General features: G+C 45.1%; 1 protein-coding gene across 2 annotated transcripts; it reads left to right on the forward strand.

Moving 5' to 3' along the window:
- The first annotated feature begins 713 nt into the window (after positions 1–713).
- Positions 714–13,905, forward strand: MS4A1 (membrane spanning 4-domains A1). Of its 2 annotated transcripts, XM_077748741.1 has the most exons (7): positions 714–794; positions 6,624–6,798; positions 7,238–7,357; positions 8,525–8,581; positions 10,095–10,334; positions 11,107–11,208; positions 12,095–13,905. In XM_077748741.1, the coding sequence occupies exons 2-7, from the start codon at positions 6,640–6,642 to the stop codon at positions 12,308–12,310; spliced, it is 894 nt and encodes a 297-aa protein (XP_077604867.1). In that variant the 5' UTR covers positions 714–794; positions 6,624–6,639; the 3' UTR covers positions 12,311–13,905. The 2 variants fall into 2 exon arrangements, with proteins under 2 accessions (XP_077604867.1, XP_077604868.1); XM_077748742.1 differs by lacking the exon at positions 8,525–8,581.
- The last annotated feature ends 628 nt before the right edge of the window (positions 13,906–14,533 follow it).

Genomic DNA, 14,533 nt, shown 5'->3' on the forward strand with positions numbered 1-14,533 from the left:
CTCCATCCCTCATTTGATCTATGCCTGGCACAGCTCCAGGCCAGACTGAAAAGAAAGGGGATGCAAGGGAGTCAGAAAGATGGAGGGAAAAGTGAGTTTGTAGGTAAACGTGCAACTCGAGTTTGTATCCCAAATCATGCAGCTCTTGCCTCAAGCTTCTGGGGATGTGCTCTCCAACACCAAGCTATATTTTTAGGCCATTCCTAGTAAATCCCACATGAGACATACATGCTCCCACGAGGACCCTAAGTGCAGGCAAATGTGGACAATATTTGCAGAGGGATACCTGCAATACTCCGAAGCGACCAGGCATCCTGATTCCTGAATCTCTCTGCTTGAATGCCTTCTTCCCACCTCCTCGCTCCTAAAAGTGAAGTAAAAAGGTAAAAGTCCTAGCAGCCCATCTGTAGAGAATTTCTAGAGCCCTTCTTGCCCTTGGGGACCCACCATCCACACCTGCTTACAGGGTGGGGGCTGCAAAGTTCTTCTAATTAGGGTAGCGTAAAGTACGCCAGGCAGTCCCCCAGGACCCTTTTCAAGAAGTGAAACCTCGTGGTAAGGCAGAAACTTTTCTGTACATCCTTTGGCTCTGGCATGTGTGCATTAAACCAAAGTGATTGGGGCAAAGGCCAAGGTAGCAGAAGCCACTGATTTCCTGTCACCTGGTATCTATCAGAGGCCCCAGGCCTGCCCTGTGTCACTCACCTCCTGTGTACCCAAGACATCAGCAGTGGAAGTGAACTTGGCAGCCAGCATCCAAACCAGCCTCGAGACCAAAGGCCTCAGACATTCAGGTAAGGGACCAGTTTGCTTTGTTTCAGCGACTAAAAAGGGGACGCCTGAATAGCTTAGTCGGTTAAGCACCCAACTCTTGATTTCAGCTCAGGTCATGGTCTCGCGGTTTGTGGGTTCGAGCCCCGTGGTGGGCTCTGCACTGGCGGTGTGGAGCCTGCTTGGGATTCTCTCTCTCTCTGCCCTTCCTGCGTGCTTTCTCTCTGCCCTTCCTGTGTGCTCTCTCTCTCTCAAAATAAATAAATAAAATTTTTTTAAAATGACTACAAGGGAGTGATGCGTAAAGCATAGTATGGTTTTGGAGACTAGAGATTCTCGGCTTTCACCCTAGGCCTTCCCCGGTCAGGTTTTCTGACAGTGTCGCAATTTGAGGAAGGGTACCAGGCTTTGCTGCCCACCCACTTCCTGAGCCACTCCATCTCTCAAGAAAGACCCTGGCCAGTGAACTGGGAGTCACTGAACAAAAGCAGCAGACTGAAGCATGTAGACGGGAGCGTGGTTACCACTCTGCTGGGCCCAAACCAGAGCTCCGCCACCTATAAGCCCGCAGGCGAGTTACCAAACTCCTACATTCCTGGGTTTACTTGCCCACAAGATGGAAGCGATGGTTAACACCCACCGCTTTATGTATGGTTAACTGAGCTAACAGCCCAAAGCTCTCAGAACCCTTGGCACTGAAGAAGAAAATAATCAGCCATGGCTATAATGAAAATATTTCCATTTCTTTTGTTTTGAATGATTTTGTCTCCAAAGATACGCTGCTAAATGTGAATACCCTGCGATGTAGTTAAACCTCACAGGCTAACATTTTCTGCAGGGGAACGAATGACGGGGGGAGGGGGTGTGGAGGACATCAAACTGAGCACAAAATCCCACCTCAAAGCCATCACAGAAGCCTGCAGTGAGAGTGGGCCCTGCAGAGGAGGAAGAGCTAATGAAGGGCAACAAAGATGAGTTTTAGCCCAGTCATAACTGTTTCCTGAATCCAGCATATAATGTGACTGCCTTCCCGTTTTCCACGGAACGGCCTGATGTCACTGATCATCAGGTGGGGTGAAACCATCACCTTTTGGTCCAACATCCTGCATGTTTCTGTGTGAATCTTCCTGGAGGAAGTCGTTCAGTTTAACGTTTATTAAGCTCATGGTGCATGGACAACAGGTTCTCCATGTCACCCTAGCGTGACAGCCCTTGAGGAATGGCCAGGAGGCCATGACAGCAAGACAGAGAGCTGAAGCTCAGGACGAGCAGGACTTAAAGTAGTGATTTGGGGCCTGGTTTAGTGGCCCGAGATAAGAAACCTTACAGAGGAAGAGGCCGCAGGACCTGGGCCCTGACTGGGCATGGAGGTGAATGGCCTGGAGAGAACCGTGGCTCTGACTCTTGGAGCCTGGGTCCAGGGGGACAGGAATAAAGCCATCTGAGCGCTCGTGCCTGATGAAAGGCCGCTGACTCCATGTAGAGCAGCCTCGGCCCAGCACCTCTGCCCACAAGCTGTGAGGCCCCCAGGAGGGTGGGTGGTGAGCAAGTGGAGGAACAGAGGGGAAGGGTAGGCTCTGAAGACGCAGGGGTGACAGAGGGGAGCCAGGGCAGTGGCCGCTGGGTTAAAGGAAGGGGCTCTGGGAACAGGAATGCTGCAGCACATTGTAATCCTACAAAAGATACAGGTATCCTTTGAATATTTAGTACATTGTACATTGCAAATTCTCCCATGGTCTCGGACAGTACTTTGAGTGGTGAGATCACAGAAGTAGCCAGCCGCAGAGCTGGGACTAGCACCTTCTATGCACACAGACTGAAGATGCAAGACTCGCTTTCTCTGGGACTGATGTCCTGGAGGAAGGAGAGGGGCTGGGGAGGGGCTGGGGAGCCCAGGCAGAGGGAATGGAATGGAAGTGAGAACATTCCTCCTGGGACCTCAGCGCACAGGACCAGAAAGGACAGAAATGCAGAACTATTTTGAGTGGCAGGGGAGGAAGTTGAGGTAACGAAAGCTAGGCAGCTTTGAACTTCTCATTAAATGATGTAATTACTGGACCTAAAAAGTCATTATTCAAACCAAAACCCATAAAGGCAGTGAGACTGCTCTGCAGCAGATGCACCCAGAAGTGGTGGTGCCTTTTAAAAACCAGAAGAGATTTGCAGAAGTCACTGCAATAAAGTGGGGGCAGTGTCAGGTAAACGGAGCCCTGATGGTGATACAGTTTAGTGAGCACAAAATCCTACTGTTACCGCATTTGGGCCAATGTGCTCAGTCACCCCGGTGGATATACCACCTAGGCTTTGAGCAGAGCCGTGTGCTGTGCCCTGTTTAAGTCATTGTAAACAATTAAGAAACAATGATGGGGAAAAGCTGCAGGAATCTACAATATCCTTGGGAATATGTGGCCTAATTTTATGTATTCCCACACAATGATGATTTTCAGTTCCTAGTCTTCTACGATGCCCTCGCATAAAAATACGTATGTGTTTTAGAAAGTTTATTTCCATACAAAATGAAATAGCACATAGAAATGGGTATGTTTGTGTTTATAAACTACTATTTTACAGTAATATGTGTTGAAGGATAGTTGCCATAATGAGGCATAATGTTTTTAAGTGCATTTATTTCTTTTGGAAGCGACAGAGAGCGCAAATGGGAGAGGGGCAGAGAGAGACGGGGCGGGGGGGGGGGGGAGAATTCTGAGAATCCCAAGCGGGCTCCACACCGATGCCAGAGAATCCGATGAGGGGCACGAACTCACAAACTGTGAGATCACGACCTGAGCCAAAGTCAGACGCTTAACCGACTGAGCCACCCAGGTGCCCTGAGACATTTTTAATGGCGAAATAAAATATTCCCCCCCTCCCACAGTGGTCATTACCGCCATCAGCCATTACAGATAGAGTCACAGTAGAATTTGCTTAGGTTGAGAGGTTTATCTCACCAGTAAGAGTGACTCAGCCTTAGGCAGCTGAAAAATAAGGCGAAATCCAAACAACACTAGTCCTGTCCTCTCCTTCTGTCCAGATAATTGATGCCCTTTGCTCTTTAAGCTGTCCTCGCTAAAAGGAGTCCTCTGGGAGAGGAGTGTGGTGACTCCCGGCCCATTCCCTTCCTACAAATGGGAAACCTCTGAACCTGCATGTCCACATCTGCAAAAAAAAAAAAAAAANACAAGATGCCTTCTGGGTAAGACAGGTGTGGGGCGCCCAGGGGCTGGATGTGCAGTAACCCCCGCACAAAGAGGTGCTCCATAAACAACGACACGACGTGGTGTGGCCGTGGGGCAGCAGAGAGCACCGGCCTCAGAGCCACAGTGACTGCCTTCTGGTTGGCTCTGTCACCAAGTGTAAGGTCTGTGACAAGGCGCAGCCCATCCCCGGGCCACGGTTTCCTCATTTGTCGAATGACCAGGATGGTTTCAGAGGTTCCGACCAGCTCCCCAAGTCCTGCCTGCTGGCCAGAATCACCCGGAGACTCCGCAGCGGCCTGCTTTACTGCACTCCCATTTGCTAGGGGTCTTGTCGGGTAGTTTGTGTGCAAAGCACCAAGACCTCCCAAACCACACGACATCTGGGGATTGGCAGGTAGGGTGGGACCAAGTGCAGAGCACCGAGCCGAAGCCTCCCCTGTCGTCCTGACAGGTATTCGGGCTTCGATCACTTTATAGTCATCCAGACAGCACACACAGCTGAAGGCAGAGGTTTGTAAGTGAAAGGCTGACCCCCTGTCCCACACAGGGGACAAAGCAGCCACAGATACCTCGTTGGATAGGTCCAAGCCCTCGCTTTCGATCTCCAGTAGTCGTGGAACTGGGAACGAGGGACTGAACTATTCTGTGCCCTGGCCACCTTTTCTACAAAACAGTAGCAATGATCCACCCCTTGTCTACTCTGGGAGACTTCAGTGAACTGCGGACGTGAAACCTCTTTGTTAACTACACACTGGGTGCAAAGGTGAGGCCTGGGTGACTCCCAAGTGCCTGTCCTATACCACAGTGCCAGGCTCGGTACAGGCACCATTGTATAGTGCCACGCAAGCTGGACAGTCTTGGTCTCCAAGGGTCCTTAGTGACTTACAGCCAACAAAGACAAGACCCAAGATGCGTCTCTAAAGAGAGTTCCAGGGCCCAGGAAAGACCTGATAGATTCCATGTAAGTAACTGACATAAACATATAAATGCCAAGTGCAAGATGAAGAAAGTTGAACAGTCCTAAAACATGAGAGCAGGGGGGGGGGGGGAGAGGGGGGCNTGGTGTGTGAGTTCAAGCTCCATGTCGGGTTCTGTGCTGACGACAGCTCAAAGCCTTCAGTCTGCTTCAGATTCAGTATCTTCCTTTCTTTCCGCCCATCCCCTGCTCACGCTCTGCCTCTCTCAAAAATAAGTTAACAGTAAAAAAAAAAAAATTTTTAAACAAACAAAAAAACCCATGAGAGCTGGAAAGGGTCTTGGTAATAATCACCATCTAACCTGAGAAATGAATAAATCATGAATTCTAAGAACAAATGGCAACTGCCACTTTCTCCCCACGTAGGAGGCATTTTCATGTCTGAACTTACTTCCCACAACATGTCTGTGACAGGGATGTTCTCATTTTCCCCATGAGGGGAAAAAATAGAAACTAATGCTTACAGAGGTAATGATACTGAAAACCAGAAGAGCAACAAAAACAGGTCATGATTATTCAGATACAGGGGCTTTACATACATTTATTTCCTGGGCAATTTTAAGAAACTATTCAATCCAGGCGTCGCTTAGATATTGAGCAAGAGAGACAAGGTCTCTGCTTTGAGGGCACTTATATTCTAGTGGAAAGAGACTGGCCATAAAGAAGCAAGCAGATAAACAAGGTAATTCCCCACAGTGGTATGTGCCACGTACACAAATCAAATGGACGCTGTGAAAAAGGCTGCACTGTGGACTGGGGATTTGCGGAAGGCTTTTCTGAGGAGCTGACCTTTGAGATATGCTCAATGAAAAGCCACCAGCCACACACAGACATCAGTCCATCTGAGTCTTACAGAAACCCTGTACCGTAAGACAAGAACTATTATTCCCATTTTATAGCTGAAAGGCGTAAGGCCCAGAGTTTAAAGAACTTGCCTGTAGTTTCACCACAAAAAGAATTTGACTTAAACCTAGACAACCCATGTCAGGAGGCCACAGTCTTATGTACAACTCTGAGAGCCTCCTTAAAGTGATTACTCAAGGTTGCAGAGTTGGTGGTAAAGGAAGACTAGAATCGGCCTCTGCTAACTCGAAGGACAGTCCTCACCATACTTCTCTTTTTAATGCTTATTTTTGAGAGAGAGAGAACGACTGGAGAGAGAGAGGGACTCTGTCGGCACAGAGTACAACGCAGGGCTCGAACTCCTGAGCCGCGAGATCATGACCTGAGCCGAAGTCAGACACTTATGTTTCATGATGCCTCTGGCCCATCACAATGTACAAACGCTGAGAAGCCAAAGGACAAGGAGAAGTCAATACAAAATACACTTTCCAACATGAGAGCATAAGAAAAGCGTTCAGGGACGAGAGACAAACAGGGCATGTAGACACATGAGCATGGCGTTCTCTTCGGCAATAAAGGATGCACCAGACATCATTGTTGAGAATACTGGCAGGGATCCCAGGGGCCCTGTGTCCTTGCCTGAGATGCCCCCTTCAGATCCTGTCTTAGAACACAGCAGCAGGCTCGGCCTCAGACCCAAAGCCACTGGCAAAAGTCCATGTCTACTCTCAACGACACTTGTGGAGAGAATATAGGGGAAAGTACTCAAGAGACAGGAGACAAACGACTGCTGAAAATCCTATTCTCCCTCTTCCTGTTTTATTATTTGTTTTTAGGAGTTCTGAGGGTGAAATGGCGACACCCAGAAATTCGATGAGTGGGACTCTCCCAGAAGATGTTATGAAAGGCCCGACTGCCATGCATCCTGTTCAAAAAATAATTCCCAAAAAGATGTCTTCAGTGGTGGGCCCTACACAAAGCTTCTTCATGAGGGAATCTAAGCCACTGGGGGTAAGTCAGCTGCACTCCGGTCCATATCGTAAAGACTCTCTGGCCTCAACAGGCAAAGGCTACAAGCCAGGTACAGAATGCAATCCAACTAGAAGGTGGTTGATCCAACATGAGGTGTCCTTTATGTCCGACACGGTGTGCCAAATCGGGGATGTGCAGAGAAGATGTCACAGTGATCTTACATCTCCTTTGGATTTTGCAGTCTGCATACTTAAGGGTCTCACATCCCAGTTTGTCACCAGCATCCCAGACATATCTGTCTTGGAAATGTCCCAGGTGATGAGGAAAGTGGATCTGAACAAGACAAAGGTCTTGGCACCTTGGCCACTTCCTTTAGGCATTTTACACAGTCCCAGGTCAGGGGCCAGGGCCACCAGCCTTCGCTTTCTGACTTGATGATGACTCCAGTTCCTCATCAGTCCCCTTATTCTCTCTACAGGCTGTCCAGATTATGAATGGGCTCTTCCACATGGCCCTAGGTGGCCTCCTGATGATCCACATGGAGGTCTATGCACCCATCTGTATGACTGTGTGGTACCCTTTCTGGGGAGGTATTCTGGTGAGTAACAGCTAACAGCCATTAGGGTAGTGATGCAGACAAAGAGGTTTAAAAGCTCCACAGTAACATGCGAGATTATTTCTGGTTGAGGAAAGTATGTGGCTGGGAAATAGCTTATGAGGTGAAAGTAATTTAGTGGAAAGAGAGGTTGACTGAATTGAGCATGAATCCCATGGAGTCAGTGGTCACACCTCATGTAAATTCAGAGAGAGATGCCCTGCATGGATCTACACAGGGAAGGAAGATCGTTCAAAGCAGGACTCTCCTAAATCAATGTGGAGAGGGGTGAGAAGGACACTAAACATGTGGACTGTACAGCAGGGTGGTTCCAGAAGCAGGAAGGAGCAGGCGCATCCCATTTCCTCCCACCTGTTCCTTCTTCCTACAGTTCTGTGTAGCTACTGTCTCAGGTGGTGAAAGCAGTCCCATCGCAAATGAATCTGCTTGGGCTTATCAGCAGAGCAGCAATCCTTACGGCTGTTTTGTGCACGTTTTCCAAGCTTGTAACTTGTCTGGGTGTAGTCTGGAGCGGGCACCTTTATATCCCCATTATACTTTCATAGTTACTACTAAAAAGATATGCCCAGGATTGAGATTTTCAGAACAAAGAGAGATGGATGAGAACAAGAGTTCCCTCCATTTCATAGCTTAAACAAGGAAGACAGGAAATAATCACCATCACTTCCTGTAGCAGCAAACGTTTTAATGGAGTGCCCATGGCATTCAGGCCACGTTGATTCATTCTTCACTGGCATCAGAATCACTGAAACCCCTGTGAACTCCAAAGAGAAATTCCACAAATTTAAAAAAGAAAAACGAGAAACTAAAAATAAAGCTTGTAAATTCAGTGTTAGTATTCATTGACACGAAAACTTGGGTTTTGCCTCTGGTCTTACTATATTCCTAGTCACAGCTTCCCAGTTGGTTGCATAAAAGGCATCAACTAAATATAGCTGGGCGTGAACAAAGGGGAAATATGACTGCTGAAAAATGAATGAATACTGCAAAAATGGCTGGACGGTTTGGTGAAAGTGGTTGGAAGTATGGATAGCTTTCTAACAACCAGTTCTCCATGTTAAAAGTGATCTCCCTCTCTGCCTTCCTCCCTGTCTGCCTCTTCTCCCATGTACCTCATGTCTTCCCCACCTACCACCTCTCTTTTCACAGTATATCATTTCTGGATCACTCCTGGTAGCAGCGGAGAAAAACCCCAGGAAAAGTTTGGCAAGTAATCTTATGTCCTTCTTCCCCACACGTCAGAGAAAGACCTACTTTCTCAGTTGAAAACAAAAGCTGTTCCACACCTTTGGAATCACAGTAGCACTGAGTTCTCTCCTAATCCCAAAAGGCAAAAGATCCTCTACAAAGCTGTTGTGACTGTATTCATGAAAAACTTGGAAATGAGACCTACCTGAATTATGTCCACGGAAACAGAATTAAAGGCAGACCGATGAACAGCAACATGCTTATGGTCTTATGGATGTTAAACGCGTTGAGACTAACAGATCTCTTTGAAAGCTGTGTCAGTTCTCTTAGACCACCATTTAGGAAAACTCTAATCAACACTGTGATTAACTCAACACTGTGATTAACTCAGCAGTGAGCTAGTCAGTTTACCTCTATGTACCTCTATAAAATGGTGCTACCATATTGTCATGAAGATGTAATGGAGTAATATACATGAGCATGCTTCAGAGGCTACATAAGGAGCTATTGAGGGTCTCATCCAATAGCCTTCCCAACCCATTTACACCTAGGTCATGAGCTTACCAGCAAGTTTCCTCCTCCGAGTTTTTTATACTTACTTACTAATAATAAGCTATTATTACTAACTTGTGACACTCCCAAAGTCAGTGATGGATGGAGTGGATTGAAAATGGCTCCTCTCTAGAGGTGGTCCAATAAACTCAGTTTTTGAAAAAAAAATGTTTATGAAGATAAAGTTGTTTTATTCTCCAGATACAGCAAGTCCTACTGACTTGTCCTTCAGCCAGGGATGAACTATTGTAGGTCTTAAAATAATCATCAACAATCCCACACTATTCACTTATACTTTCCTGTTTTGACCTTCTATCATCTCTGCAGGTAGAATACTCATTCTGACACCCTTCCCCTATGCTACCCAGAGGCATCAGCCCTAATTATGTTTTAAAAGATGGTAGACTGAGGTTGACTGCAACCCATGTCAATAAGAGTAGGTGGGGCTGTTCTCGCTACTGTTAGTTTCTACTTGATGGTACAGACCCGGAGGGCTCCATCTGCTCTTTCTCTCCCCACACCCACAGTACCAGCCCACTTCAGTGTGATGGACGGACGTCCTTCCCTCTCTTCCCTCTAGCTTCTATCACCGACAGATATAACCTGAAGACTATTTATGTTCACTTAGCCAATATTTACCAAACGACAACCAGCATGGTGGCAGGAGCAGTGAAAGGAACCGCAAGTGTACAAAATAGAAGAATTTAGGATTGTTCCTAAAATTTTCTCTTGATAAACTGATTGAATGTGATGGGGTAAAATGAGACGGGGAAGACTGAGGAAGGAACAGGAGTGAGAGATGAAGGTTTTCATTTTACGGTGACAAGGGCATTAAAAACCACTGGGGGAAGTGTGGCTTAGTATGATCTGGGCGCAGTGCCTTTATGAATAGGAGGGGTGGGATCTGGGATTCCTTCCTAGCTTGTATTCTCCAAATGAAATCAAACCCCAATAACACATCGTTATGTCTCCATTTCAGGTCAAAGCGAAAACGATAATGAACTCGTTGGGCCTCTTTGCTGCTATTTCTGGATTAATTCTTTTGATCATGGACATATTTAATATTGCAATTTCCCATTTTTTTAAAATGGAGAATTTGAATCTTATTAAAGCCACCAAGCCATATATTGACATACACACCTGTCAACCAGACAGTAAGCCCTCTGAGAAAAACTCCCTGTCGATAAAATACTGTGACAGCATACGATCTGTTTTCTTGGTAAGTGTGAGGCTGGATTTCTTCTCAGGGAAGAAGTTTGGCATTTTTATTATAAGTGTCAACTCTGGATCCAGACTGGCTACCTCTGCTACTTGCTGCCTATATGGCTTGGGGGCAAGAATTTTAACCACATTCTGCCTCAGTTTCTTCAACTGTAAAGTAGGGCAAGTGCCAATATTTATCTCATGGGGCTGTTTTGAGCAATAAGTTAACATAAGTTAGCTGGTACACAGAAGGTGCTATGTGTTTGTTTCAAGTTTTTATGTTAGTATTGGTTAACATGTATTAGTATGATTAAGATGAACACTGAAGAATTACCTAAGTTGTTATGAAACACCTTTTGCCTCCAGTTTTAGGTGTAGAGTTTGAAGGGGAAAACTGCACCTCTCGAGTATAGACAGGTTTCCTTGGTTGTGATACCATATTACCTAAACTTAATTTGAGAGTCGCTGATTAATTTTTCCTACATAGAACTGATTCTTCCATTAATTGTTGCTGCCTTATTTCTTATCAGCTGCCCCTGATAAAACGCATGTTTTTATGGCATGTCAGCAGCTGGGCTAAGGGTTGGGGTTATAAAGATACTAGTAGTGCTTACAGTTAGTCATTACCTATAGAATTCATCTTCTAAAGGACCCATCTTCTACTGAACTGATCTTGTAATCACTTAATTTTAGCCATGAGTCATTTAGTGAGTACCAACCATTAAGTTGTTATTACATTCTTTAAGTCGTTATTACATTCTTGCCCTCACTTTTTCTGTGTTCTTCAGAGCATTTTTGCTGTGATGGTGATCTTTACCTTATTCCAAAAACTTGTGACAGCTGGCATTGTTGAGAATGAATGGAAAAAACTGTGCTCCAAACCTAAAGCTGTAAGTAGTAGTAGCCACCGTGTCCTCTCAGCCCCTCTAGGAAATCATGTCTACAAAAAATCGTTTCTGGGGAATGTAATCCAACATAACTTTTGAGACTAAAAGTTTCACGAAAAGTGGTCTTGGCAGATTTCTGGAAAGCAGAAAATACCAATAATGAGGAAAAAGTGTCTTGAAATTTGAAGTAAATCTAAAGGTTAGACAGAGGATTCTGTCTCTCTAAAGGTTAGACAGAGGATTCAGTTCTGCCTCACTCCAGGCGTTCATCTTGATTTCACAATCCCACACGTAACGTGCAGAAGCAGGACAGGCTGATGAAAGCACTGGTTTGCCCACTTCATTTCCCAGTATCCCCTCCCCACTGCACCCCACTGGCACCTTTCATCAGACCCCACTTCCAAAGCTATAGGTCAAAGAGGCTCCACGATTGGAAGATGCAAATATCTCCATGACAGATCTATTATCAACTGCTTCAGAACCACAGAATGTTAGATTTACAATAAAATTTAGAGACTGTCACAATTCCTTCATTTTGCAGATGAGAAAAACAGGATTAGAGAGACAATTACCTTCCCAAGGTTATAGCCAATAAAAGGCAACTCAAAACTTGAATCTAAATTCCTCTATTATTGCAGCATTCTTTCCCAAATACTGTGTGATCATTCCAGGCAAAGTGGCAAATATCTGCGCACCTTGAAGATGAGCTTTGATAGGTGATTTGGTAAGGATTTGAGCACTTGGGAAATCAGTCCAGGTATTTGGAGGCATATAGGAAATAACATAAACAGCATAGAAAACAGCAGATCTTTGATAGACATTCATAGAGACTGTTGACAAATGGCCAAAGGTAAAGGTCCAGAAATGCTTGTTCAATTTTGTGTTCCAGGATGTAGTTGTCCTGTTAGCTGCTGAAGAAAAAAAGGAACAGCCAATTGAAGTAACAGAAGAAGCGGTTGAGCTGACTGAAATACCTCCCCAACCAAAGAATGAAGACATTGAAATCATTCCAGTCCAAGAAGAAGAGGAGGGAACAGAAATGAACTTTCCAGAACCTCCCACAGAACAGGAATCTTTGCCAATAGAGAACGATAGCATTCCTTAAACTACTCTTTTCCTGTCTTCTGTCTCTTTTTCTTAGGCATTAGTATTCACAGCTTCGAAGAGACGTAGTCACCCTCATTTCCTGAGGCCCTCCGCAGGCACCCTCCACACGTCTCTCTGGCCTTTGCACGGAGTGACCACAGCTCACTTGCACCCGCTCGCTCTCGCTCGCTCTCTCACGCAGAGAACCCAGCCATGGCAGGCGACCGTGTAGGCACGCTTCCTGTCTGGGGCAGCTTCCTTAGATTCAAACAGGGTGGAGTAAGCGCCGCACCTGTCAGTTCTCACCAGCCTCCTTCTTGGGTGAGGCTTTGCAGTACTGGTGGGAGCAGATGATCTGCCTCGTCCCTCTGAACCAGAGACTCTGTCTCTGATGAGTAAGATAAATCACCGTCCAGGCCATCCCTACACTTTCTTTAATTCCTTCCACGTCCACATAGGTTGTGGAGTCCCTTTTGCACCATTATCCTAAGGAGAGTAAAAAGTTAACGATAATGAGGTGCAATAAGGAACCAGTCCGGCCATCTTTCTATGGGGCTGATGCCGCGGTACATTCTTAGAGTGTCCACACCCCATCAGGGAGCCTCCAAGTGGCCAATACCCAACCCTTTCTTCATACAAATAGCACAGCTTATAAATGGGCACATCTGTTTCTGTCTTAACTTTCCCTGACTCCTGCTCTAGGCTTTTGGTTGCACTGTCTACTCTCAGCCTTTAGGCAAGAGAAGAAAGAATCAAAGAAGATGCCATAATGAATAGCCACATCTGAAATGATAATCAACAGTTGTATTTGTAATTTCCATTTCACAGAGTAGTTTATGGGATAGTTACATTTGATCTTCCATAATCAAGAAAAAAAATCCCTCTCCATATTTTACAAATGATTCAAAGAGCCTAAGTAACTTAAAAATAAGTAAAGGTAATTTGTTAATGGTCACAGCTAGTGATTTTTGAGAGCCTTCTTTCCTACCCAGATCTTCTTACTCAAATCCTATAATGTTTGAAATAACCACATTGCCTGTATAAACAACTTGAGCCAAGTCAACAGGTTTTAAGAAGCACCTGCTCTCCGATTAGCACGAAATAGGTGTTCAGAGAGACACAAAGGAGTCAGAAATCAAGTTTTGCTTCTCAGGGATAAAAGGACATAGACATTCACAACATTTGGAAAACTACTCATATCATTAATATATACTTAGTTGTTAGATGACATAATGAAGACATTAAGTATATGGACATTCTCAGAAAAGAAGATCACGTTTGAAAATAATGGAATTAGTTACGATGCCAAATCTCAGGCAATAGCTACTCTATTTCTCAGTTCCTGTTCATATTCAGAGATACTAGTAACCTAAATAGGAAGAATGTCTGTAATCTATCAATTACATTCGAGCATTTTCTATATGTTAAATGCTGCCAGATTCTGTTACGTAAATAGACAAAGTAATTTCCACTCCTTGTGATATTTCTACTTTGCTAGGGACCACCAACTGAAGATATTTCCTGTGCTTAGAAAAAAAAAGGTGAAACATTATATGTAAAGTCCTCAAAATTAGCTTTAAATAAATAAAACTATATTTGTGTTCTTGTCTAAAACAGATGATTCCAACACAGTGTTTTCCCAGTCTATTGTAACGTCAGACCACCAGGGAGGCTCCTATAGCCTTCAGTTTATATTCACATAAACCCAATTTGGGTTTGAGCTGTGGGATGTCAGAACATCAACTATGTACGTCAGTGTATTCTCTTTTTTTAATTTTTATTTTTATTTTAGACAGAGAAAGACAGTGTGGAGGGGGACAGAGAGAGTGGGAGGCAGGGGGACAGAGGATCTGAAAGCAGACTCTGTGCTGACAGCGGAGAGCCTAATATGGGGCTCAAACTCAAGAACTGTGAGATCATGACCTGAGCTGAAGTTGGATGCTCAACGGACTGAGCCATCCAGGTGCCCCTGGGTGTCAGTGTATTCTTACATACGTGCAATCCCAAGGAAAATTTTCACAGAAGATTTAATAAGTGAATAACCAATTTCTCACAGTAAGCACTCTGGAAGATTCCTGAAATAGGTGGCAGGCACTTCTGCCTTAAGTAGAGGAAAGGGAAGAGAGCAATGGCAGACCCAAGGAAAAAATTAATGAGAAAATCTTCAAAGAAGACAGGCTTTCACTTCTATAGTATTTTCCCCATTTCTGAAATATACATAGAGGATCCCTCTCCAAAACCA

The sequence above is a fragment of the Crocuta crocuta genome, unplaced genomic scaffold (genome assembly GCF_008692635.1).
Source record: "Crocuta crocuta isolate KB4526 unplaced genomic scaffold, BGI_CrCroc_1.0 scaffold323, whole genome shotgun sequence".
Lineage (NCBI taxonomy): Eukaryota > Metazoa > Chordata > Mammalia > Carnivora > Hyaenidae > Crocuta > Crocuta crocuta.